This window comes from Electrophorus electricus, chromosome 2 (genome assembly GCF_041902795.1).
Source record: "Electrophorus electricus isolate QZ-2024a chromosome 2, ASM4190279v1, whole genome shotgun sequence".
In the NCBI taxonomy this organism is placed as follows: Eukaryota; Metazoa; Chordata; class Actinopteri; order Gymnotiformes; family Gymnotidae; genus Electrophorus; species Electrophorus electricus.
In genome coordinates, this window is record NC_137498.1 from 36,989,713 (window position 1) to 37,012,872 (window position 23,160).

Consider the following 23,160-nt stretch of genomic DNA (forward strand, 5'->3'; position numbering starts at 1 on the left):
TAAAGTTTGTTGTACTGAGTCAGTCAGTTTTATAGCTGTTGCACCTATAGCATATTTCATCTCAGCTTAACTCAAAACAAAAGCAGTTTTCTTTCATAAAGTGTCAGCAGTTAAGACAGTAGTCACTTTTTCCAGACACCTGCTCTAGAAAAGTCAAACCCAAGTGCCCTAATGGCTGCTGGTGACCCTAGTGTGTTTCAGGAGTGAGGCTACCCACACTGCCTAGTACTAAGGAGTAGGACATGACTAATCTTTCTAACACAGCCAGTGTAGGTGTCTGATGCCCAGAACGGGAATAATGCTGAGCAATGTCCCATGGTACCACAAAGTTTCTTCACCCTTAGCATATACATTTCTATTAGGAAGCGTGGCCTCTGAAAGTTCTGGCATAATCTGCATGGTGAGGGGTAAAACGGCATCCTTATAAACAAGCTGGAGCTGGAGGTGTCAAGGGCAATGGAACCTGTGCACTCGGGCATGTCTCCGGTCCAGGTCCCATTGACAGTGCAGTGGCGGGTGAGAAGCCCTGTGGAATAGTAGCCCTCCCTGCATGCATAGGTAATCGAGCGGGAGAAGACGAGGCCATCGTGGAACTGGATAAGGGCATTCCGGGGAGTGCCAGGATTCCCACATGACACCACTGTGGGGGAGCAAGAGAATGAAGGAGAATGAGACTCAGAGGAGAGAAAAAGAAGTAAGCAAAGGGGGAGAATGTTGACAGTACAAACTCACTGAGGAATGGGGCAATGTGAACTTAGGAACATTTATATGCTCTTGTGTGTGTTCATGTGTTTGACAAGAAGGTTAGTTCAAAAACAGACGAATCAACACAGTATTAGAGGTCTTTAGCAGATCAAGGGCATCACTGTAGCAGGAGTCTGAATAGCTAATAAAATATGCCCCTTGGTTTAACCTGTATTCAATCACAGCAGTGCCACTGAGTACAACCTGCTGTTTCCCAAAGCCAGCATTTTAGCGTTAGAATAAGGGGCAGGACAGGCACCATGTGGCCATCCTCCTGTGACATCTTAGAACAGGCCAGACGCTTGCGGATAGCCGAGTTTTATTTGTAGCAAAACAAGCAACAATTGTAAAGCGAAACAGGCGAGGGTAATAGCCAGATATATACAGACCTGGAAATTGCTCTGTACACGTGATAGAACAGCAATAATACTTCGCAGGGAATGAATGGAACCAGAGAGAATAAACAGCATAGCAAAGATGAGACACAGGTGACACTAGTAAACTGGCGATGCGGATCTGGTGAGGTTGTGCCGAGGAAGATGGGAGTTGTAGTCACGGACTGAGAGTGGTTGCATGACCACCCCCCCAGGAGTCCAGGATCCCCGAGGTCCGAGGGAACCTGCAACGACCACCGAACCCCACAGACGCTCCTGCACAACCAGAGAAGTGGCCAAAGGAGAACATGCCGAGTGGACGACCCGGGGACGAGGATCAGGTCTATCCGGGAATTGCCAGTGTTAATCGGCAAGTATGCCCTTATCCTGGATGTCTTTGGCTGGGACCCAGCTTTGCTCTTCAGGACCGTAGCCCTCCCAATACACCAGATAATGAACAGTGCCCCCTCGCCTCTTAGAGTCCAGGATCTGGTGAATAGCATAAACACGGAGTCCCCTTGAGGTCTATGAATGGAGGAGGTTCAACACTGAGTGAAATATCATCAAGGGGTCCTGCAATGACAGGTTTGAGAAAAGAGACATGGAACGCGTGCGAGACGTGGTAATTAGCCAGTGGGTCGAGCTGGTATGTAACCTTGTTAAGCCATTTCAATATCTTGAAAGGGCCTATGTATTTCAGACCTTTGTTTATGACAGATTCCAGTGCAACACATGTCTTTCATGGATAGCCATACACAGTCTCCTGGCTTGTATTCCAGGGCCACTCTTTGGTGACGGTCCACCTTTTCCTTGTATTTCTGCAATACCCGCTCAATACATTGATATGTCTCCTCCTACACTACACTCCTACACTCCCCTCACTGCGTCTCATCAAATCGTCCACCGCTGGTACCGCCGTCTGCGTCACTGTCCAAGGGGCAATGGGAGGTTGATAACTGAGGATACATTTGAAGGGAGTCATACCTGTGGCAGAGCTTGTAAGTGAATTCTGTGCCATTTTTGCCCATATAAGGTATATGGACCAGTCCGTAGGATAGTTGAATCAGTAAAAGAACTTGCCCACCTCCTGATTCATTCTCACACACTGGCCATTAGATTGAGGGTGATAGCCAGATGTAAGAGTCATGGTCACTTCCAAGTGCTTGAAAAATGCAGACCAAACCTGTGATGTAAACTGGGTGCCTTGATCCGATAAAATAAATAAAGTTCTGGAAAACACGATTAAAGAGGGCTTCTGTGGTTTGGAAAGCTGTTGGTAGACAGGAAGAGGGAATAAAGCAAACTCCCCACGAGAACCAATCGATTACTGTCAGAAATGTGGTGTGACTGAAAGATTCAGGTAGGTCAGTAATGAAATCATTTGCTCTGTGTGTCCAAGGTCATTCAGGCATTGGGAGGGGCATGAGCTTACCTGCAGGGAGAGTTTTAGGGTCTTGCACTGGGAGCAAGACGAGATGTACCTATGAACCTTTTTGGCTAGTGACTCCCACCAATACCGGTTTGACAGCAATTGCAGTGTACGGGTCTTCCCAGGATGTCCAGGATGTTGCCAAAGATGAATGTGCCCAGGTATATAGCCTATCGCGACATTGAACGGGTACAAAGAGCTTACCCTCTGGGCACTCCACAGGGAACTCTGTCTCAGTCAGTAGCTCTTCAGTCTCCTTGTCAATCTCCCACCTTATTGATACGACTTTTATCTGTGTAGGAAGAATGGTGTCAGGTGTCTCTGGGTCCTCTGTCTCCCCTAGGTGCATATGTGAAAGGGCATCAGCCTTAGTATTGCAGGAGCCTGGATGGTAAGTAATCAAAAAATCAAAACATGAAAAGAAAATAGACCAGTGGGCATGATGGGAATTGAGGCATTTGGCCATGCACATGTATTCCAAGTTTTTATGGTCAGTGAGGACTAGGCAAGGATGGTTACCTCCCTCATGCCAGTGTCTCCACTCCTCCAGAACTAGTTTTACAACTAAGAGCTCCTTTTCCCAAATGCTGTTGTTGTGCTCTGCTGGTGTTAGTTTGTGAGAATAAAAAGCTACTGGATGCAACTTGGAATTTTCAGCTCTCTGAGACAGCACCACCTACACTGACCTCAGAGGCATCTTCTTCTACTGTGAAAGGAGCCGAGGGATCAGGGTGCTTAAGAACAGGTGCTCTAGTAAAAGCCTTCTTGAGTTGGCTGAAGGACTGTTCTGCTTCTGGACTCCAGTGTAATTTAGTAGCACCCCCTTTGAGCAGAGCAATAAGAGGGGCAGCCACGCAGCCGAAGTTCCTAATGAAGTGACGATAGAAGTTGGTGAAACCTAGGAAACTCTGCAACTTCTTTACAGTTGTGGGTATCAGCCACTGGAGAATAGCTTCAATCTTCTTACCGTCCATTGTTATACCACTCTGACTAATTTCATACCATAGAAATGAGATTGATTGACGATGGAACTCACATTTCTTTCCTTTATCACACAGCTGGCAGTCACGTAAACACGTAAACACAAACTTTCCAATATATTCCCACAGTACATAATTTATGAATGCCTGGAACACCGAAGGCGTGACACTGAGGCCATACAGCATAACTCTGTACGCGTAATGCCCCCTAGTGGTGATGAAGGTCATCTTCCACTCATGTTCCCTCTTAATCCTGATCAAGTTGTAAGCACTCCTTAAATCCAATTTCGTAAAATAACCGGAATGAGAGGTAAAGGGTAAGTGTACCTTTTGGAGATTTGATTGAGGCTCCGATAGTCAATGCATGGTTGTAGACCTCCATCATTTTTCTTGACAAAAAAGAAACCAGAGGAAATGGGAAAAGTGGAAGGTTGTATAAAACCCTGTTCCAGAGCTTCATTTATATAGGCTTCCATGGCACTCTCTCCTCCTCCTGAAAAAGTAGGTAAATGTGTGCTTTGGGTAGAGTTGTTCCATCCAGTAAGTCTATGCTGCAGTCATACGGTTGATGAGGGGGAAGTCGAGTAGCTCTTTCCTTGCTGAACACCAACAAGAGATCCTGGTATTCTTGGGGAATCTGATTTGTCTCTTCATACTCCGGGCTATCGATAGTTGTGGAGTAGATCAGAGGCATAGAATGATTAAGACCATTTTGGAAGCAGTACGGTGACCAGGAAATTATCTCCTGATCTGCCCAGGAGATGTGTGGATTGTGGTGTTTCAACCAGGGTAGGCCCAGGACGATAGGTACTTCTGAAGACTTAATAACCAGAAACGATAGATGTTCTGATTGGAGAGCACTGGTATCCAGAAAAATTAGCTTTGTTCTGTGCGTTATGGATCCAATGCCTACTGGGGCACCGTCTAGGTCAGTTACACAGAATGGTCTTCATAGTGGCACCAGAGGGATCTCCAGGTCCTGAACGAGTTGATTGTGGATGAAATTCCCCTACGCCCCAGCGTCTACTAGTGCTGAAAATACAAAGGGAGAAAATGAAGAGATGATGGAGACTGGGATATTGAAAGAACTCATCAGATGTCATTGGATGATTAGCACGTAAAATGGGTTTTCTGCGTTCTCCCTTGATCTGTGCAGAATGGGGTCGCACTCTGCATTCACGAAATACGTGTCCTGCCTCACCACAGTAAAGACAAAGACCATCTTGAATGCATCTGTCTCTCTCTTTAGGAGTCAGATGTGAAGAATCGCACTGCATAGGCTCCTCAGAAGACTCCCTATATATGGCTCCATTTTAACACGGGGTACAGGATGACCTCTGCCCATTCTGCATGGTCTCTTTTCCTGGAGTAAATGATCCAACCTGATGGCCAGAGTAACCAGCAGGTCCAGATTGAGGTTCTCATCCTTGCATGCCAATTCCTGTAATATGCCTGTGTTTAGCCCATTTCGAAACATTACCAGCAAAGCAGCTTCATTCCAACCACTACCTGCTGCCATGGTGCAGAATTCACGTGCATACTTCACTACAGATGATTACTCTAATGAAGATGAGGGAGTAACTCCCCAAAGGTTTTGCCTTTATGTGGCTGATCAAAAACAGAGTTGAATTGTGCTAGGAAATGCTCATTTGTAGCCCCTTAATTATTTCCTATACCGAAGTGGCCCACTCCACAGCTTTATCGGTAAGGCTGGATATGAAAAAGGCTATCTTTGCCTGATCCATGTTAGGTAGGGTACTAGCAAAATATAGTTCACATTGTAACACAAATCCTCGACACCTGTCAGGTGCACCATCATACTTATCTGGCTTGCTGACCGGGAAAGACGGGCAGGCAGCAGGAGGAGCCAGCGGTTGGGCAGAAGGTATGGAGGATTGGGGTGCCATGTCTAGAGCCTGTAGATGAGTGCAAATATCACTCATGTTTCTGCTGAGTTCTGCCATCTGCCTCTGTTGTTCCGTCTGTTGCTTAGCAAGCATATCCATTGAGTGTGTGAACCATTTGAATAACTGCTGATGTTGCCCCAGCATCCTTCCCTGGGTTACGACTGCTTGAGCAACATATCCGGCTCCGTTGTCTGTACAGGAGGCGAAGTATTCTGTGACATCTCAGAACAGGCCAGGCACTTGCGGATAGTGGAGTTTTATTTGTAGCAAAACAAGCAACAATTGTAAAGCGAAACAGGCGAGGATAATTGCCAGATATATACAGACCAGGGAATTGCTCAGTACATGCGATAGAACAGCGATAATACTTCGCAGGGAATGAACAGAACTGGAGAGAATAAATAGCATAGCAAAGATAAGACACAGGTGACACTAATAAACTGGTGGTGAGGTTGTGCCAGGGAAGACGAAAGTTGTAGTCATGGACTGAGAGTGGATGTGTGACACCTCCCAGAATGGCTAACGGCATTGCAACAGCAGGCAGGGAAAGAGCAGTGACCACGAAGGCCTCCAGTACTGCACCACCATCCCTTGAGCCCTAACTACTGTGATTAAAACCTGTGCCACCTCTCTGGAGCCCTAAGATGAACTTACCCATTTACACAGCTTCAACAGATCTTTATTCATTTGGCTTTTAGCTTGTGCAAAGGTTTACTACATGAGCACCACCCAAGGAGAGGGACCTCCTCCTGTTCCAGGGAAATGCTCCTGAGGATGGCTAAAGGCTCTGCTACACTTTTCATAGCAAATGCATTCTTTTATTAGCTGGCTGTTTCTGTTATCTGTACATAAAGACATTATGAGGAATATTCTTCTGTCATACATTCCAATATTTCTTGGGGCATGAACGAAGGTCTGTGTGTCCTTTATCTTTGTGTGGCTTCAAAGCATTATGCTTGTATGTGGTATTAAGAATGCACATTCTTAATTGATTTCTTATTGATTTCTTCTTTTTAATCATGCACATGTTCTGAGAATCCACTACTGAGCTACCACTATACCACCTCAATGCACTGGTGCAGATTACAATGGCCCAACAGCAAAATCAATATCACAGTACACAATCACCGTATGTCCAGAAACATGCACGCAAGCATGCACGCAAACATGCACGCACACTCACATGCACGTGCGCGCGCTCGCATGAACGCACGTGCACACACACACACACACACACACACACACACACACACACACACACACACACACACACACACACACACACACACCCCTACCTATAGATATATTGGTATATATACACATAAGCAAATATAGATTTGTTGGTACAACAAAGCAAAGGAATAGTGAAGCCTATAGATTATAAACATTTGAAAAAATAGAGCACCTTCTGGCCTTTCCTTCAAATAAAAGGAAACAGCTAAAGTAGGGAGAGGAGAAAGAAATGCCAGCCATGTCCCCTTGGGTAATTAACCTGGGTATTTCTGCTCTCCTGACATCCCTCTGTCTACAGGCGCTTCAACCCTAAGAGGCATGAGCTGAATGGCAATGCAGGAAAAGTGAGAGAAAGGGGACAAAGCAGGGGAAGAGAGATAATGGGGGGGGGGGGGGGGATATAATCAAGACCTATTATAGTCTCCAGGAGCAGGGGCTCTGGCATGCTTGCCTGATATTCACAATCCAGCAAGTGTAATATGCAAGTGGATTGGTGGTAGGGGGCAAGTGTGTCCCCCAGGAGATACTGCGCCTTTACAAAATTACAGTAAAGCTTCAGAGGATCAGTGCTTAATACAGGGGGAAGATTCACTCCTTCAGTCTCCTTCCTTGCTCCCTTTCCCTGTTGTATGATATTTTGCGCAAAGCCATTTATGATGCACTAATAAGGCATTAATGGAATATGTTTAATCTCAGAGGTCCTCCACTGTGATGGACTGCACCGCCATGTGGCACTGTTCTATCGAATGTAGCTGGCATCACTCTAGTGCCCACTCACCCTGGCACTCGGGCTGGATGCCCAACCACATGCCGCTGGACAGGCAGCTCCGCTCCGAGGAGCCCCGCAGCACATAGCCTGGCTCACAGCTAAAGCGTACCACGCTGCCCGCCAAGAACTCCTCTCCCAGACGGATCCCGTGCACGGGCAAGCCAGGGTCACCACACCTACCTACAGCATCACCTGGGATAACACAGACATCCACACCATGTTTTGAAAGAAAAGTAGACAAACTCAGATTACTTAAAGCACGTCAAACCAAAACAGACAGAATGCTGCAAACTCCATTATGGCCTTGAATCTGTAATCTAACACTGAATTCTTAAAAAATCATAATGTACTGTATTTTAATCTTTGGGTATGTGAAAGGTGCTATAGAAGTTAAATTTACTCTTATTACTATTTGCTAACTGAGTAATAAAAACAGCAAATAATTTGATTCATGCTTATAAAACAACTCTCAGAGGTGGGTATTCTCACATGCTGGTGATGAGAAACAAATTAAGAGAGATCTGGGAGACTGAAGTCAGGTGATAATAGACTTTCAATAATAACACTATGGGGACAACACATTTCCCTACATTCATCTACTCACAATATAAGCTCATCTGCAGCATTTTCAAATGATTATGCCAGCTCCATATCTGTCTGCCTGGCATCTCAACACAAACACCCACAAATCCTGGAAGCCTCTTTAAATTTAAGCAAATATTTAGAGACTCTAGTAATTTCCTCCACCTCTGCCACCAACATATCCTCTGGAATTGATATTTATTCCAGCAGGAACGGCCTGCGCCATACTAAAATAGCTGGCCTGCTCTCAGGGAGCAGGGAACGAGAAAGCTGCAATTTTTGAGAAATATGAATGTCATGAATTGTGACATTAACCTGTCAGGATGGTTTTACTGCTATGGATGAGACTATGGGCCGCCATATCTGAGAGCCATGATGGGGCTGATGGCTTTATAGTGGAGCAGGGGGGGCAGCTCATAACCTGGCTGGTGTATGGCAGTCTATGTAGCCCTGTGTGATATGGGTAGATTAGAGCTCTTTATGGATGGACAGAGCACTCGTCCTTTGGGCCCACCCCCACACACCCGCATTCAGGCAGCACTGGCCTATCCCTGTCAGAAGCCCCTGAGCCAATCAGACATGCTGTCCCACGCTTACAGCATCCTTGATGTGCAGTCATTGGAAAAGGCATCTGAAGTCCTACACAAACAGCTGCTGGCAGCAGTGGAAGAGCCATGTTTGTGTGCAGTGTGGATGTGAGAGGGCAGGGGGAAAGGGCCCCTGGTACCAGTGCAGTGCGGTGGGGAGCCGCTCCACTGGCCGTCCAGCTGGCACACGCGGGTGGTGTTGCCCACGATGGAGCGCTGGCCCATGCAGCCGAATCGGACCACTGAACCCACGGCACGCCTGTCCCCAGAGATCTGAGCATACGGAGCCATGCTGGGATGATCGCACAGCACCACTGCACCACAGTCAAAGATGGGGAGAAATGCACAGGCAGACTTACTTTACATCTTTCTGACTTTTCATTAAGACAACAGTCACAACAAATACTAAACAAACATATGCTTACCTATGCATATGTATATAATTTGGATAATTGGATACATTTTATTGACAAATGGTAAGAATATGATATTGCAGGAAGCCAGAGGCTCACAGAGACACTTGGGCAGGGTGCGGTCCCAGGTGCCATCTCCCTGGCATGTCAGCGTGCTGGTGCCCAGCAGGTAGTGGCCTGGATTACAGGTGTACGAGACTGTGGTCTGGAAGCTGTAGCGATGGGGCCCGCTGGGCAGGACATGTCGGACACTGTTTTCCACATGGCCTGGATCTGTGCAGTTCACGACTGGGCGGGGGAACACAGCAAACATGGAGACTAATAACAGCAGGTGCTGAGGGAATACAGATGGTAATAAGCATGTACTGTAGGCTTATGTATGATGTCCATGGCAATTAAAAACTAAATCCCAGATACACCCGGAGAGAGATGCATGCATGTGTGTATGTGAACACACCCACACAGACAAAACCTTCAGCAAAATAATTGAACCTAAAAAAGTGAAAGTTGATGGCCCAAATGGACTTTAAACGTTTAAAGCCCTTGTGCAGAGTGAGGGAACGTGATGGATGTAGAGCCCTGTAGAAGGGAGTAGGCAGAGAGGGAGAGATGAGTTTCTGTCAGTTCAGAGCCCGATGGAAAGAGCAACAAGCACGAGGGAGTGTACTTGAGCAAGATGAGAACCAGAGGCAGGATTAGCACTGCACTCGGCTCCCAATCAACCCCTACTCCATGCACCCACCCACCTCTGAGTTCCCCAGTCCCATGCTGACTGTGCCACATCAGATGGCATCAGCCCTGTGCCCCAGTCAATCTGGCATCAGAGGTGGGGCCAGGGAGGACGAGGATGTTAGGCAGGCAGAACAAGCCCTGCCAGCACTGCTGCCATTAAAAATGCCTGACAGATGTTATCAATAAGCCATCAATTCCACACTGGCTTGTGGGGGGCAAGGACTCAGGCTATTTATACTGTGTCGCTGTAACGATCCAGACGTGAGTGGGGGGGTTAGATAAGAGGGTTTTTGAGGGGAGTGGCTCTTCCGCTCCATGGCCAACAACGTGCCGGGGTGGCGCTCTCTGGGCAGGGTGGCACCGGAGCCACTCCAACTCCTCACACAGCCTGGTGATTTATTCACTACTCTCCCCTACTTTCACTGGTTCAGCTCAGCTCATGTTGCTACCCATTAATCATGAAATGGATAGCATGACACAAGGACATTTATTTCGGTTAGGTTGCACTGTCTGTAGGCAGGACCCAAATGGCAGCTCATGCTATGAACTTAAGTGATGAAATGAGCGCTGAGCACTTCTAGGACTTTTAGTACTAGCACAGTGAATTTCCACATATTTTAGAACTAGAATTAGAACAGGAGTTGTACATGTTGAGCAATTCAAATGAGTCACATAAACAAGCTTCCATAATAAAAGACTAAGCTTGAGTCCATATGTGCAAAGGACTGTTTACATTTCCGTTCAATTCCTTAAATAGGATCAACTGGAACATACAGAACTTACTGCATGCTAATGCCTTTAAAGGCTCCCTAAACAATTTGATTAAAAAAGCCAATGCCTTCAGTTAGCCTCAGTTCCAGTAACACTGCCTGCATGGCCCTGACCTATGGCACTGTCACTAACAACTTACAAGATAACCATAATCCACAAACAGACCACTGTTAATTCAATATGCTGGTGAGGTGCAACAGAGATAGCAACACGCAGACACACACACACACACACACACACACACAAAATAAATAAATAAATAAATTATATATATATATATATATATATATATATATATATATATATATAGAGAGAGAGAGAGAGAGAGAGAGAGAGAGAGAGAGAGAGAGAGAGAGAGAGAGAGCGAGATAATGCAGATATGCAGATAAAGAGAAAAGGAGATCCAATTTATCTGTCCCGCAATTGAACATTAGAATCGTTTCAGCCTCTGGCCAATGGCTATTTGGTAGGGAAGAGGGATAATTTTTTCCAGTCTGGCATGGACTCATCAGCTTGGTGTTAGGAAGCCATTTTGAAGATTCCAGTGGCCTGGCCTGACACAAATTGGTGCTGATTAGCGTGGCTGTTCAGGAGCCCCCTAAATTATTGATACCGCTCATGGCCTGTGCCTTTCCAGATGAACTCCTTTAGTGCCATTAGCTGTGACTCAGCCTCTCTCCCTGCTAATGATGGGCTGTGATTGAGAGTGGAGACAGCAGCAGACTGAACATTCCACCACTTCCAGTTCCTTCAGCCAGAATAAACATATATTAATAAAGTAAAGACCGGGGAGGACGCGGCAGAAGGCAAAGAAAGCTTCAAAGATTGTAATTAACATGATAAATCTGATAAAACAAAGCACAAGGGTGCTAATCCTCTTATGAATCCAGAATTCAAGATTATCATCATCATCCCTCACAACCTCAACTGCCCACCCTTTCAGACATAAGCATGTTGATATGAGAATGTCTCTATAGCAGCAAGGACAACAGCAATGAACTATAAATTCTCACTTTCATAAACAGACCAAACTCCTTGTAGGTCCTTTCCACTCAATGGAAAGCCTGAGTGACACATGCTTTTTTTGGATTAAGTCTCAAGATTTCTAAAACTCCCTCACAAATACCCATGTTTATGATCCACGAGAGGTCAAGTCACTGGCAGCACCTCTGGGAGTGTCAGCTGTCAGTGCGGGGTATACAACCCTGCTTGCGGCACTTTTGGAGCCTGCCGCTGGGACTCAGTCTGGGGCTTCTACCAAATCTGAACATGCCCACATCCAGAACCTTCCATTTCTAGCCAACCTGAGAAAGCTTCCACACTCACCTATTACTTACTCCATCTCAAAAATAAACAAAATTATTTAAAAAAAGTCAAAGTCATATTTATTTATATAGTGCTTTTTACAGCAGCTGTAAGAAAGGAAAGCATAAGAAAGGTGCAGATTTTGCAGGGTGGTTATTTCCAACACAGACAAGTGTATGCCAGTCATTTAGAGAATACTTAAGTACTAAGTTCATTTAATCTTCCAAAGCATTATCTCTAACCACTGAGGGGCATATCTTTACCATGACAATACTGAAATGAAGTCACATAAACACTTCATACACACACGCACATCTGAGATCACCGTGACAAGGATTTTTAATTACCGTAAATTTCCTTTACTTTATTCACTTTGGTTTCTCCTAGATTTGGTATTTAATTTTATCTCACAGCAAGTATTCTTCCTCACCATCATGCTGAGCTGGACAACCGAGTTTAGGTTCCTTGGCTTAATGGACATAGTTACACACACACACACGCACACACACACTCAAACACAACCATTAACAACATTATAGGGCTTACTTTTACATCTGGGCAGCACATTGCTCCACTGGCCATTAGATTGGCAATGAGACTTGGTAGCCCCCTGCAGGACATATCCAGTATTGCAGGCAAAGCGTACAACATCATTGAGGTTGAACTGTGATCCCTGGGTTACACCATTGGCAGGGTTGCCTGGATGTCCACATGTGATAGCTACAAAATAACATAATAAAATTTATGTATTATCAACAGTGTGGTAGGACATGTATTAAGACCTGCCATATATTACAAGTAACCAATACTTACAGACACAGACAGGGGTCTTTCCAGACCAGCGATGGTCTTGCTCACATATGCGCACAGACACACCAATGAGTCTGAATCCAGGATTACACTGGTAAACCACACTGCCCCTGTAGTTATAGTTCTCACCAATAATCTGTCCATTTACTATAGGGTCAGGAGTGCCACAGTGCCCAGCTAAGGAGAAACACACACAAAGGATGAATTTGAGGCATAAAACCTATCAAATGACAACATAACATATTCTGAAAATGAAGAAGTGTGGTTGATTTACCAAGACACTGGACCTCAGACCCACTCCACAAGCCATTGGACATACATTCTCTCACTCTGGAGCCAACCAGAGTGTAGCCAGTGTTACAGGAGAAAATTGCTGTGGCTCCGTACACAGTCAGGGTTCCAATTTTGTTTCCATTGGGAGGCATTCCAAGGTCCCCACAAGAAATAACTACATGAGGAAGAAGAACACACACACACCATCACCCCATGCAAGGACACATGAGCTTTAGCAAGCTACTTCTAGCTGTTTCCATGATTAATGCAGGTTTTTCATCTGCAGTCACTTTTCAGAGATACAAACTAACAAAACAGTGTAGGAAAAACTATCTGAAGGATAAGATGAAAATATTTTATTTTACAGCAGAAATTGTTTTTTGATAATGAATAATTTCCTAATGCTTACAAAACCTTTGACACAATACTTGGCAGGTTTTATGGGTGATTAGTTCTAAGTTGAGAGAAAAAAAAAAAAAGCTCTTACTTTCACAGGCAGGTCTGGGCTCAGGGTAATCCCAAGTGCTGTTGGCCTGGCAGCGGATAACCCTTTGACCTTTGTAGAAGTACCCGGGGTCACAGGTGAGCATCATCATGGACTCATAATGATTCTGCATACCATAAATAAGCCTCCATCTTCCATGTTCCACTGCAGAGTGGCTGATGTCAGGGCATGTGACAGCTGGTGAACCAAAACATTTCAGAGTCAAATTATCTAACCATAGATTAAATGGCTGCCACTCACTGGTTTGCAGACCATAAAGCTGTGGTACCTCTTCTGTTCCCTGCACCCCCCCCCCCCCCCAAAAAAAAATAAAATAAATAATAAAATAATTATACGTGATGAAATGTTTTGGATTAAAAAATACAACTCATCAGTCCTCAGTGTGCTGCAGGCTAGTTGTCAGCCAGGTATACCTCTCATAGCTCATTTTACAGAAACTATGTACATAACATTTTCCTATTTGCTCAAGATTTATAGATGGACTTGGCTGACCTCTGTGCTATTTTCATTGAAGGGTAGCCTTGAAAAGGCTTTTCAATCAGGTATGCCACAAATCTTCTTGAATGATGTCTAGTCACTCACAGTTAGCTGGCTCAAGAGGCATGTATATCAGCAGTTTAACTAATAATCCTGTAGCCCCTTCTTCAAAATGCTGAAAAGGACCAGAATGCTTTAGGAACAGCCCCACATTCTGAAAAATATTAATTTAATTGACCAGATTTCATACCATTTTGCTAACAGACCTATATTCCAAACCCTTCAAAATATCACCAGAAGGGGCATATAGACATATAAAATTTAACTTGTAGCATCCAAAAATGTAAAGTAAGCTATAGTAATAGGTTGAGGTTTTGTATTTTACTTTGTTTATGAGATATGTTGATAATCTTTCCATCCACTTTTTAATATTGCTTCTCTGAAGGCTTATCGAGGATCGACCATTGCAAACCATTGCTAGAACTTCTATATGAGATTTACTGACCTTTTGGAAATGATCCTTTATATGGTTTGCAGACATTTCATCAGTTTACTTCAAGGTGAGAGGCATTTTGGTCTTGAACTTACGTATACAACGGGGTGGAGTTTCCATTGCGCTCCATCTCCCTGACTCCTGACAAACGGTTGACACTGGCAATGTGTTGGCCAGTCGAAATCCTGGGTTACATCTGAATGAAACCCTCAAGCCAACAGTGAAATCCTGACCAGCCACACTGCCATTCACTGGGGCCAAGGGCATCCCACATGACACCACTGAGAGAGAAAGGGAGAAGGGGAGAGAGAGTCAGCTGTAGCAAACTGAAGTGTCACTTAAAGGATATTAGATTAGATTTTAGATCTACTAGACCAACTAGGGACCAAATGCTAAATCACTTCAAATGGTTGAGATTCCTTCAAAACAAAACAGAATGCATTGAAATAAACACATTCTGCTGCATGTTTACTTGCAAACACACTGAGAACATACATATCCTCACACAAACTGGACAAACCAGCAGGCTAACTGTGGCATCTACATTTTTAATACAGAAACAAGATTACTCCTGTGCATAGAGCCTCACCACCTGCTGCCTCCAGTATGTGATGTAAAGGGGAGCGAGATGAATCTCTCTGAATACCAGCAATGCAGCTCTTCCAGAAGCTATACACATTCAGGATGTGTGGGGTTATGTGTGAAGCTTCTAAATTACATACTATGTGCAAAGGTTCTAAATTACTGCTCTCTCAAGAGAAACATCTTTTGATCATGCCTTAAAAATAATCTTGCACAGAGACGTAAACACACACAAACAAACTCAAATACAAACAGCTCCACTGATCTTATGCTGATTGTATCGTCACCTTGGGACTGTTAATTTTAACGTGTTCATCCAATGACTGCTAGTATTTAAAGCAGCTCTCAATGTACTCTAACATAATGGAGGTAGTCCTTTGAGGCTCACAGCCTACAGTACCTCACACCTGCCCAGTTAAATTAAAACCTGCCTCACGTTCAGACAAAAGCCTTGTTACTCAGTGAGGAACAGTGCATGGGAGGCTAGAAAATGGCTGATCTGAAAATGGCAAATCATTATGGGGAAATAGCTTACTGTCTCTGTGCTAAGTGTTTCTCTCCTTGGACAACACATTAACAAAAATGTGTGCACTAAAGCCACTGGTTAGCCTGTTTATTGCGATGGGCAATTGACCAGACATAACCACTGCCCCGACACTGATGGAATACAGAAGCTGCCACATTAGTCTTGGTGCAAAACAATATCGTGATATTGATGGCAGACTGAAAATGGAGGACATGGTGATGGACAGGGGAAAAAGACAGGAAATGGCTTTGGAACATACACTTAAGGGTTCTGGATGAGTGCTTTTAACCCACCTTGGCACAGGGGTACTGGAGCATTCCACTGGTGGATGCCCTGCGGGGAGCGAGTGCAGGTGGCACTGCTCTGACCAATCATACGGAATCCTTGGTCACAGCTGAAGCGTAAGGTACTTCCCAGCTTTGTGCCTGTCTGGCTGTGCACTGAGCCATTCACTGGAGGGTTAGGGGGACTACAATATGCCGCTGTAACACACACACACACACATCACATATACACACACATCAAAATAAAATAACAGTCTGTGCTGTCTGCTGCAAATCTGTTTCTTCAGTGTATCTTTTATTGCTTCCAGTCCCTTGCTTTGTTCACAGTCAAAAGTGCATATTAATGCAATGGTGGATAAAACCATCTATTAAGAAGAACCATGGTACACAGCAGAGCAGGAATTGATTAGAGATGTACTGTAAAATGTGCATGCTCACAAAAGGCTGTAAAAGTGACTGATTTATAACACACCCTGAATCTGTTTATGTACACTTGCTGGATATTTGGATATTTGTCTGCTCAAGAATAATATACATAATTCAACATTGCAACAAGTTGACAGTTAAAAAAAAAAAAATGCCAGCATGTCCAGGATGGGACTTTCAGATAACTCTAGTAAAAAAAATGTCCCTTCAGAGTTGGCTGAGGCAGGAACTTTGTGAGTAATCATGTGGCCAGATCACACCAAGGGGGTAAAGGTGTAAAACAATATTGGCTGGGATGATGTAAGTAAAGGGACTGGGAGATAAGACAGGAAGTGGGGCAGAAAAGAAATGCCTCCCATCCATTACACTTAATCGCTATGGCCACATTAGATCTCCATAAAAATGCTAATTCAGGGCAAACACAACCTGCAGCTATGTCTGTTTCTTTTTGGACTGAAGAGCTCTGGCACACTGCAGATGATCAGATAAGGCTAGATCACTGAGAGGGGGGGGATTCAGGTGGTGGTGGGGAGTTATGGCAATGAAATGGGCTTCATTTCAGATCTTATGAGTGGTGGGCCTCTCCAACAAATTGTACCATTAAGATGGTAAATGTGGATACCTCAATTGAGCCACTCATCCATTAGCCGCAATGGGTGGGATCTTGGCTTGGGGACAAATCTAGGAATTTACAACTCCTATCTGGGGTACAGCATTAAGTAAATGTCTCCATGCAATAGTAAAATGGTTGAGAGGACAGCGGATTGGCAAAGGCCTCCACATGGCCCTCTTGTGTGAAAGAGCTGATGTTGGCCCTAGAGAGGCAGCTGGGAGCAGCACCGGCTACGGGCTGACTACAGCTTGGTGAAAAGGAAGGCTTAACAGGGACTCGACTTTCACCCTCTCCATCTGCTGTACATTCAGAAAAGCTTTATTCTCCACCTGGCAAAAAGCTAATTGCCGAGGTGGGGCTTTTGTTAAAATCAAAATCCCTATGTCACCATTATGTCTTTCTCTCATTGTGCTAGCATAACTTGTTGGGCTATCAGTCTCTGCCTTCCCTTCCCCTGCCCCATCTTCACAGAGAGAAAAAAAAGCCTCCCACACCAATCCCCTGCAGTCACTCACGACATGGAGTATATTAATGCACAAGAGTGAGTGGGGAAAAAAGAAAGGTACAAGAAAAAAATGACAAAGGGGAAGCAGAGGGAGAGAAAGAGACAGAAAGAGAGATAGGAAGAGTGAGATAGAGAGAGAGGGAGAGTGAGAAAGAGTAGCAACTTGCACACAATTGGTGATGGAGAGCCAGCCTGTGGAGATAAAAGATGGATTGATAAAGAAAACAGTAGAACAGTTTGAATCTGTCCTGCCATCTGTTTTCCTCCCACCAAGGTACTGCTGCAGAAGGAGGGTGGAGGTTGGTGGGACAGGGTGAGGGGGTCCATATTGAGTATGAGAATCTGTGTGCTGCTGCTACTAACTCCCACTGTCACTGATCTGGCTATCAGAACTCCATCAAGCATGGAAAAGGAGCAGAAAACTAAGGATGCAGGCTGTGGGAGGGAATGAAGCCTACTGTGCGAGAGCAGGGAATGATTAATCAGCCTTCAGAAATGCTGATGATAATGAGCATATGGAAACTTTTAAAATATTTACACAACAATAACTCACACAGAACTACACCAAGTGTCACCAGAAGAGATCGCGAGTCCGCGGGATCATGGATGTGAGTATACGTTAGCTGAGATCACCATCATGCTTGTGCTCACCTGAGTAGCGGATTCGGAAGCCCTTGTGGCTAGAGGTGTGGTCGAAGGACCAGTGCAGATAGACTTTGTTGGAGGAGCTGGTAATGCTGAGAGGGGAGGAGTAGTTCCCGCTTAGCGTGATGAGAAGAGGACTCTGTCTGGATGGACCTGCCAAAGGATGGGCTTGATTACAGCGCACAGCAGTCATGTTTTTGATGCAAGCCTAACCTTTCAGTATACAGTGTGATATGAACATTTGAATCAACAGTAGTAAATGAATTTGTTCTGTGCATAGGCTCTTTATAGATTATTTATAGATTATTTTTCTCCAAGTTTATAACACCTTGTCACAACTCCTGTTTCTGACAGTAACAAACATAAGAAGCTTTATACTGGTGCATTAGACATAAGACATGCAAAGCCACCAGCAAACACTGTTACACTAACAGGAAACCTACCTTTCCAATACATTTACAACAGTCCAAATATGGCCAATGTGGCCCATGTCCTTATACACCTAACACACTGACAAGCCTTCTTCACAATGAAGGCTATCGAGTGTGTGTGTATGTGTGTGTGTGTGAGAGAGAGAAAGCTAGGGTTTAGGATGGACTGAACACAGGAAGCAGGTCTCTGTGGGAGGTTTCACTTGGCAGCCTATGGAAGTAGCCTTTTCTCCACCTCAATGGAAGATGAAATGCCGTAATCAGTACAAGCACGCCAGGCACCTTAAGAAGCAGCTCAGCCTGTGTCCAAATGACATGCACGCACGCTAGCCAAGGTGCTTTGTCAGCCATAAAAGAAAGCACAGTTCCCACACAGCCAGTCAGCAAGCATCACTTTCTTTCGCCCTTCTTTGACTTTCTGTTCTGTATGAAATACGGCCAATAGCTCATTCATGCCCTGTCAAGTCTTAAACAGCACACATGCTCAGTGTGGCTAGAATACAAATACATCTGTGAAGTACATGGTAAACAGGCAGGGATGTAAATCACACATGTAACAGCACTTTGATCACAGTTACTTTTCAATGATTGACCATTCAATCCAAGAACTATTCAGTTTTTGTAATGATATCTGTCAATGTTTCAAACCATAGCACATAGCACATTCACTACTCTTTAAGAAGGTGTTGTCTTTGTGTTTGTATGCTAAGCAAAAACAGACAAAATATGTTTGTGTATTACATATGCATATTACATAACTATCACTGTACCTAAATAGCTGATAAATCTTTTATATTCAACTATATGTTGTGTCCATATATACTTGCATATACACTTGTTTTCCTACTCTACAGTTATAGCTCATCAGTTACCCTTTTACAGTCAATTAGTCCAGACATTTTTGGCACCTGTACATGTTCTTTGTTATTATACTTTAGATACTTTAAACTGCTTACAACAGGATGATATTACTATATGCAATACTACAATAAGATAACTGATGCAGTTCAAATTTGCTCAGTCCACTAATTAAATGAATGATCTGTGCCTCCATTAAAAGTAAGATATTGACAAAGATTGAATCATACTGATTTTGTCTACCTCTGCCTGAAACTGTCTCTACAATGTTGTGAACGTCTCTTGTTTTATTGGTATCTAAAAAGTGGTGATCCTGCATGTATGTGCGCTGACCTGTCAGGCCTGTAATCCAGTTTCTAATCTCAGCCCAAATGGGAGCCTGTTGATCCCCTGCACAGCCCATGACCCGTTATCTGCCCTCGCATAGTTCTGACAGACTGAAGCAATTTGGCTTTTCAAGTTTGCCTGTCACTATGTGAACTATGGAAATTCATGCATTTTGCCTGCCCATTTTTCTACAACTGCCTATCTTGCATCAAAGATGTATAAGAGTGCTTTCCTTGACCACTGTAAATTCTTATACAGCTCTGGTTCTGTCTTCAATTTACCATGTCCTGCCTTTGACAAATTCTGATGGTATGGCAACACACACACACACACACACACACACACACACACACACACACACACACACACACACACACACACACAAATAAACAGCCTGTTACTAGTAAAACCGGTACTGTAAAACCGGTACAGTAAAACACACTAAGACACTCACCATCAAAGATTTCCAGCTCATCAAACTGCCTGCTGGTCTGGAAGTGCTCAATAGTGAATGAGATGTTATAGCCTGGATCCACCTTCACCACCCAGGAGCAGGACTCAAAGTGAGGGAAGCCGCTGCCCGGAGACTGGCTTAGAATCACGTCTGTAGACGCAGTTAGCACCTCATTCATGGGACAGGTCACTGGCAGGATAAGAGAGATTTGGTTTAGTTATTATAATGGGAGGCAAAGTCTGCTGCAAGGAAAGCAGAGATATAGAGACATAACAGCAGTGCTGATATCCAGATGGCCAGGATCAGCTGGGACAGGCTGGCGTCCATTGAAGCTGGTCTGTAAGCCAATTAGCAAAGGTCTTCACTGAATATAGTTGAAAACTTGAGGACTACTAGCAAGCGAAGTTGACCTGTAGGATCCATACTCATTTCTGAGATTTGTTCTTTCTAGATGCTATGTGGAAAAAAGCAAGTAAGCAAGCCACAAAGTAATGTGGGGTCAGAAGCACTCAAGCTCCAGTGCCACTGTCTCTCCAACCCAAGAAACAGGACCACAAACAAAGCGTTGACATTTTACCTCAGGAAATTCTCTAGTGAAAAGTGTTTGTGTGTGTACAAGCATTTGTGTCTAAGTGTGTGTGTCTTTGTGTAGGCATGTGTTAAAAAACCAAGAAGTATAATATCAGCCGTGGATATCACATAGTAGCCCTGGCTAGAGTGAACAGCCAGGAAAAGGTGCCAAACCTCATGCTGAATATGTTTGTGAGGCCCTGACATTTCCCCCACATGTTGTCTTTGAATTACCAGGCTTTACACAGGGCCTTGGCTCACCATTCTGCACTGCTCTTTGAAGCCCATAGCTGAAGGCTGTCTGCATATACAGCAAGAATCCAAATACAAATGACAGCATGAAAGGATAAGGCCCAACCTCTTCCATGCTTCTTATTTAACCTAACATGCCAAAGAGTCACGAATGAGAGTCTAAAGTCTAGCTACACAACTGAAACAGCAGAAGAAGGACAGAAAAATTGTTAACATTAAGTATTCATGACACTTGCATTTTAGAAGTGAAGTATGGCTTTTCTATTTCTTTACTTTCCAAATAAATCGGCTAAGGCCATCATGCTCAGCTGGTGTGAATGGGCTTATGTTACATTAACATGAACATGCAATTATGGTGTGTTTGGAAAAGGTTAGGAGAAGTATCATCTATCTTGCTTTCAAATTCCCTTAAAATGTTACTCCAGCAATCAGAGAAATAGTAGTATAGATGTTTAGCAGAGAAAAGAGAAAGTGAACTTCCCAGATAAGTCCCTGTAAATGACATACTATGAATTGTTTTGTTTTTAGTAATTTGCCTCATAGTTTAAACTTAAACATGAGTAAATAATAAAAAAATAAACAATGCAAGTTCATTAAAATCAAGTTGCCACATGGTGATTTGTGTCCGCTGTCCTCAATAATCAACATTCTTTGCATTCTGAGTCTTAGTCTTAGGATAGGAAGTCTGAGAATAAGATGCTGATTAAAAATCACGCTGTAAACCTGTGTATTTATTGTGCCTATTCAATGTTGTGTCCCTGATGGCCAAGCCTCAAGTGTGCTTTCTGCATCTGTCTGGCGAGCTTCTGCCAGTCACTGCGGTATATGTCTGTAGCCCATGCATGAGCCTGGCAAAGGGTCAGACCCCCCCCCCCCCCCCCCCCCAGGTTTCTCTCGATCACTTGCGCACGTCTGTTAGTCATTCCTCGTTTGCTGCTGGACGGCACCCTGTGAGTGGAGAAGAGCACTAGTCCACATGCTCAAAGCACTGGCCATCAGCATATGCGCAGAAACATTCACCTGGATGAATGCCTTTTAAAAACACTGAGCAAAGCAAGTACAGGCTGCGGTAGCAAATTTTAAAAGCTATAATTGTGACATCAATTCAGTTATGAAATGTAGCTGTGAACAAATTACACAGTCATAAAGGAGTATATTATTAAGCTTTCCTCTGCACAGCCTTTGCGTGTTTGTGTGCTAAGCAAATATCAAACCCAGGCTGTACCGCACTGATTTGCTATGACACTTCTCCTTTATGACGGTAAAATACAGGAGCCAACAAACCACTGCATTGCTCCTGGGAAATATAAAATGCGTATTCACTGGTGACAAACATAATGGCAGCTGCATATGAATGCTCACACTAGCCTATCATCACTACATGAAGAATAATATGTGCAGGTAAACAATGTTTTATTGTGACACATCCATGCAATCCACCATAGCCATACTTCTGACATATACAGTGCGTGTGTGTTCTTTGTATTTTATAAGCTAATGGTGTGCTTACACATACAGTACCATTGATGCACAGCATATAATGCATGATACAGGTGGTTTTCTTTTCAGTGTGTACATCATGACATATAAGACAAGCTGCAAGCATGTTATTAATGCCTGTGCTTCTGCTAACTCAGAGAGGGCACTGTCTTCATTATCACACACATAGCGATACACACAGTATCAGTAGTGTATATCATTATCTTTAGATAATACTTTATATAATAAACACTACATAAACTGCATACCATAAGTTATACCTTAACCTTTTCCAATAATAATAATAATAATAATAATAATAATAATAATAATAATAATAAAAACTGGCTATAACACAGTGGTGGTGGCCAATACTGAAAAAACAAAAAACAGTGTGTACATTATGACATATAAGACAAGCTGCAAGCATCTTAAATAGCTAACTGCAAGAGGGCTTCCTGCAAATATTATCTGCTGCTTTTCATCATGGAAGTCATCATATCTCTAATGTTCACATTAGAACAAAGTCAACGTCAACACATTAATACTTTTGCTTTCAAGTCATAAAATAGCAGTTACTAATGCGCCGTGAGTGCAGCCTATATTGGATGATCAGCTCAGTTTAGCCACTCAGCATTGCTAAAGAGATCTGGAGCATGGATGCTCAGACAACGTTGCAGAAGTTGCCCTTCTGCCCAGTGCCTTCAGTCAAACTCTAAGGTGGGATTAGTGCTTTCAGTTTGTCCTCATCCTCTAAGCCACTTTCAAATGGACTGACATTGGCTAAATGCAAACACCAGTTTTAGGGACCAAATGTGACAAAA

The 23,160-nt window shown here is 43.9% G+C and overlaps 1 protein-coding gene across 3 annotated transcripts in view; it reads right to left on the reverse strand.

The window, feature by feature from the left end:
• csmd2 (CUB and Sushi multiple domains 2) overlaps positions 1-23,160 on the reverse strand; it is a 194,523-nt gene that overhangs the window by 12,493 nt on the left and 158,870 nt on the right. For 2 of the 3 annotated variants that reach the window (XM_081701997.1, XM_081701977.1), the window contains 12 exons: positions 20,036-20,224; positions 17,972-18,118; positions 15,786-15,974; positions 14,480-14,665; positions 13,397-13,591; positions 12,911-13,084; positions 12,640-12,813; positions 12,373-12,546; positions 9,118-9,306; positions 8,746-8,919; positions 7,446-7,628; positions 464-640 (listed from right to left, as the gene is read on the reverse strand). In XM_081701997.1, the coding sequence (XP_081558123.1) occupies positions 464-640; positions 7,446-7,628; positions 8,746-8,919; positions 9,118-9,306; positions 12,373-12,546; positions 12,640-12,813; positions 12,911-13,084; positions 13,397-13,591; positions 14,480-14,665; positions 15,786-15,974; positions 17,972-18,118; positions 20,036-20,224 (2,151 nt within the window). The remainder of the gene's footprint in view (positions 1-463; positions 641-7,445; positions 7,629-8,745; positions 8,920-9,117; positions 9,307-12,372; positions 12,547-12,639; positions 12,814-12,910; positions 13,085-13,396; positions 13,592-14,479; positions 14,666-15,785; positions 15,975-17,971; positions 18,119-20,035; positions 20,225-23,160) is intronic. The other variant, XM_081701988.1, reaches the window with a different exon arrangement.